The sequence below is a fragment of the Eimeria maxima genome, genomic scaffold, assembly GCF_000499605.1.
Source record: "Eimeria maxima Weybridge genomic scaffold, Emw_scaff1001, whole genome shotgun sequence".
Classification (NCBI taxonomy): domain Eukaryota; phylum Apicomplexa; class Conoidasida; order Eucoccidiorida; family Eimeriidae; genus Eimeria; species Eimeria maxima.
The window spans coordinates 1358-5044 of record NW_013563359.1 but is presented as its reverse complement, the minus strand read 5'-3'; the positions used below and the strand labels follow the sequence as shown (position 1 = coordinate 5044).

The following is a 3687-nucleotide window of genomic DNA, read 5'->3' as shown; positions in this document are numbered from 1 at the left end:
AAAAAAAAAAAAAAAAAAAAAAAAAAAAAAAAAAAAAAAAAAAAAAAAGAAGAAATACCTGTATATATACATACAATAATAATAAATCCTTATAGTCCTCTAGGTCTCCATTGGTTAGATAATAATAATAATAATAATAATAATAATAATAATAATAATAATATAAATAATTATTATAAGGAAGGAGACATGGAGACAGTATTCACTAAGGGACAATTCTCTAAGACTGTCTCCTTTGAGGTGTATAAGGAGTATATAAATATATCCTTATGGACCCATGACGATTTGTCTCCTTTTCTTCTTTATTCCTTAGATATAAATAATAATATAAATAATAATAATAATAATAATAATAATAAGAGGAGAGAGCTACTGTCTCTTACTACAGATATAACATTTAATAGATTTTTTATGTATATAGCAGAGAAAGGAGACAAGGAGACAGTTATTAATAAATATAATGCTAAGGATATAAGTAATATATTTATCCAGCCCCCTTTATGTGTCTCCTCTATACAATTGCATGCACCTTGTTGTCTTATAACTATATATGATGATATAGATAGACAAATAAATCCTTATATACTTTTTCTTGATAAGGAGACAGGTAACTTTATATGGCTAGAAGGAGACACATTAAATACTATACAAATAAAAAATAATTGGCAAGGATTACGTATGCCCTTATTGTCTCCTTGTAGTCTTGCGTGTCTACCTAGGGACAGGCCTACAGAGGAGACAGCAACAGAGGATAAGGAGGAGACAGGGGATAAGGAGGATATAACAATAGGGGATAAGGAGGAGACAGGGGATAATAAGGACACAGGTAATAAGGAGAAAAAGGATTATACACCATGGGGTATATATGATTGTTATATAGCAGATAAGGAAGGAGACAGAATTATACATATAGAGATAAATGCACAAAAAAAAGTCTCCTCTTTTATTAAGGAAATTATTTATGCAGGACAAGAAGGAAAAAATAGATTAAATAAACCTATACATATTGTTGCATTCAAGTATAAGGGACAAACTCTCCTTTTTGTTGTACAGGTACGACTGTCTCCTTTTATTTATTTATTTATTTATTTATTTATTTATTTATTTAATTTATTTATTTATTATTGTTGTTATTGTTATTGTTATTGCTATTCTTCTTCTTCTTATTATTATTATTATTATAATAATATATATATATGTGTATATAATTAACACAAGAGCTGAACCACCATCAGCAGCAGCAGCAACAGCAGCAGCAACAGCAACAGCAGCAGCAACAGGAGGAGGAGGAGGAGGAGGATGAGGAGGAGGAGCATCATGATGATGAGTTATAGTGTATATATGTGTGTTATATGTATACAGGAAGGGAAGGTAACAATAGACTTAATAGTACCTACAGGGGAAGGAGAGGCAGACTATCATAGCTCAACAGAGGAGACAGCAGGATTAAGATTAGGTTCCCCTACCTCTGCATTCTTAGTAGAGGTAGGGGAGAAGGGGACAACAGGGGGACTAGATTTTGCTCGTCTAGCTGTATATAGGAGACAATTGGAGACAGTATATGTACAATCTATTTCCTTAGACTCTACTGCTGTTGCTCCTTCCTTTACGTATACGCATGCAGATTGGTATACAGTAGGGGACGAGGTCCTATTAGATCCATTAATAGCAGGAAAAAGGACAACAATAAATATATTTAATTCTTTTTATATAAATCCTAATATATCTAATTATATATATATAAAACAATTAGTAAATATAGATAAAAAAAAAGGTACATTATATATAAATATATTACCTATTAATACTAATTATTATACATATTCATCTATTATACAAATAAGTATAATAGGACAAGGAGTAGTTAATGAGGTAAATAGTACAATAATATTTAATATTGCATGCAAGAATGGACATTTTATGAAGAATAATATGTGCCCTAAGTGTCCTATTGGTACTTATAATTCTTTATCTATTATAAAAAAAGCCCCAAAAGATAGATTAGGTGCATGCATGCCTTGTGAATATAATACATCTACTGTCTCTGAAGGAAGTACATCACAAGAACAATGTATATGTGCTAAAGGATATCATCTTGATGAACAAAATCCTCAACAAGGATGTGTACCTTGTCCTCCAGGTAATCATCTTCCTTTTGTTGTTGTTGTTGCTGTTGTTGTTGCTGCTGTTGCTGCTGTTGTTGCTGTTGCTGCTGTTGCTGCTGTTGTTGTTGTTGTGGTGGTTGTTGTGCCGTTTTTCTATTGCTGATGGTTCTTAAGTTGTTGTTGTTGTTGCTGCTGCTGCTACTGTCGCTGCTGCTGCTGTTGCTGCTGCTGCTGTTGCTGCTGCTGCTGCATGTGCATATATATACTGTTTGTTGTTGTCTACTGTCTCCTTTTTTTTAGGTACATGGAAGGATACTGTCTCCAACACGGGGTGTCTAGGCACCCGTTGCCCAGCTAATTCCTCTACTACTGTTGTAGGTGCAACAACAGCAGAAGAACGTAAATGTGCATGGTAAGTTGCTGCTGCTGCTGCTGCTGCTGCTCCTGCTGCTAAAAGGAGACACATTATATATTAGAGACAATAGGGATCTATGCATAAACACACAAATCTGTTGTTGCTGCTACATTTGCTGTTGCTGTGTCTGTTGAGGTTGCTGTTTCCCTTTGCTGCTGCTGCTGCTGTTCCTGCTCCTCCTGCTGCGTGCATGCAATCTCTTGTTCCTGCTGCTGCTGCTGCTGCTGCTGTGTCTGTGTGTCTGTGTACAGCAACCCTGGTTATATATATAGTAAGGAATTAGATTCATGTATATTAGCAGGAGAAGGGACATTTTCTCCTGGTGGTTATAAGGCAGTAGCGTATGCATGCCCATTAAATACAACAACAGCCCCAAACTTACTGGGGCCCTTTACGTCCCTACAGGACTGTGCATGCAATAAAGGGTACGAGCCTGCAGCAGCAAAAGATCTACAAGACAGCAGCAGCAGCGCATATTTATTTCGTGAATGGTTACGTAGCTTACCTGAATATGCAGGTATAGGGGACGAACAAGTATGTGTCCCTTGTGGGTATAATCGTTATAAGGAGACAGTATCTGCAGATAAATGTCTCCCTTGTCCTCCTAATTCTTATTCAAGTTCTTATTCCCCTACTAGTAAGAAGGACTGTGACCTCTGTCTCCCTGGATTCTATGAGACAGAGAGCGAAGAATATCTATGCGGACAGTGTCCCCCTGATTATATCTGTGTAGGCAGCCAGCCTCCTGTTGCTTCTCTTGTTGTTTATGCTGGTATTAAGAAACCATGCCCTGAACATTCTAATACATTAGAGGGACGTGTACAAAATGATCATCCTTATAAGTGTTTGTAAGTCCTAAACCCTAAACCCTAAACCCTAAACCCTAAACCCTAAAAGTACCCTACTGGTAGACCCTCCAACCCTGTATAGACATGATAAGAGAGACAGTCATATATATACAAGCAAACCCTTATTGAGACCTGTCTGTGTATGAGTATGTGTATCTTTTGCATGCATTTTGGGGCTTTTCTTGCGTTCATGCATCATTACTTATTTGCTGCATGCATGCATGCATGTATGCGTTGTGTGCAGGTGTCAGCCTGGCTATGAGGCTGTATTCCCCTCTTGGGGCTTGGGGATGATTAGTTGCCGTGCAGTAGAGAAAGG

General features: G+C 36.6%; 1 protein-coding gene across 1 annotated transcript; it reads left to right on the top strand.

Moving 5' to 3' along the window:
* Positions 1 to 678: 678 nt before the first annotated feature.
* On the top strand, positions 679 to 3372 carry EMWEY_00047070 (hypothetical protein, conserved; the record flags this gene model as incomplete). The annotated part of the gene is made up of 6 exons (XM_013477174.1): positions 679 to 1053; positions 1363 to 1485; positions 2051 to 2140; positions 2417 to 2517; positions 2772 to 2861; positions 3021 to 3372. The coding sequence occupies 6 exons, from the start codon at positions 679 to 681 to the stop codon at positions 3370 to 3372; spliced, it is 1131 nt and encodes a 376-aa protein (XP_013332628.1).
* Positions 3373 to 3687: the final 315 nt, after the last annotated feature.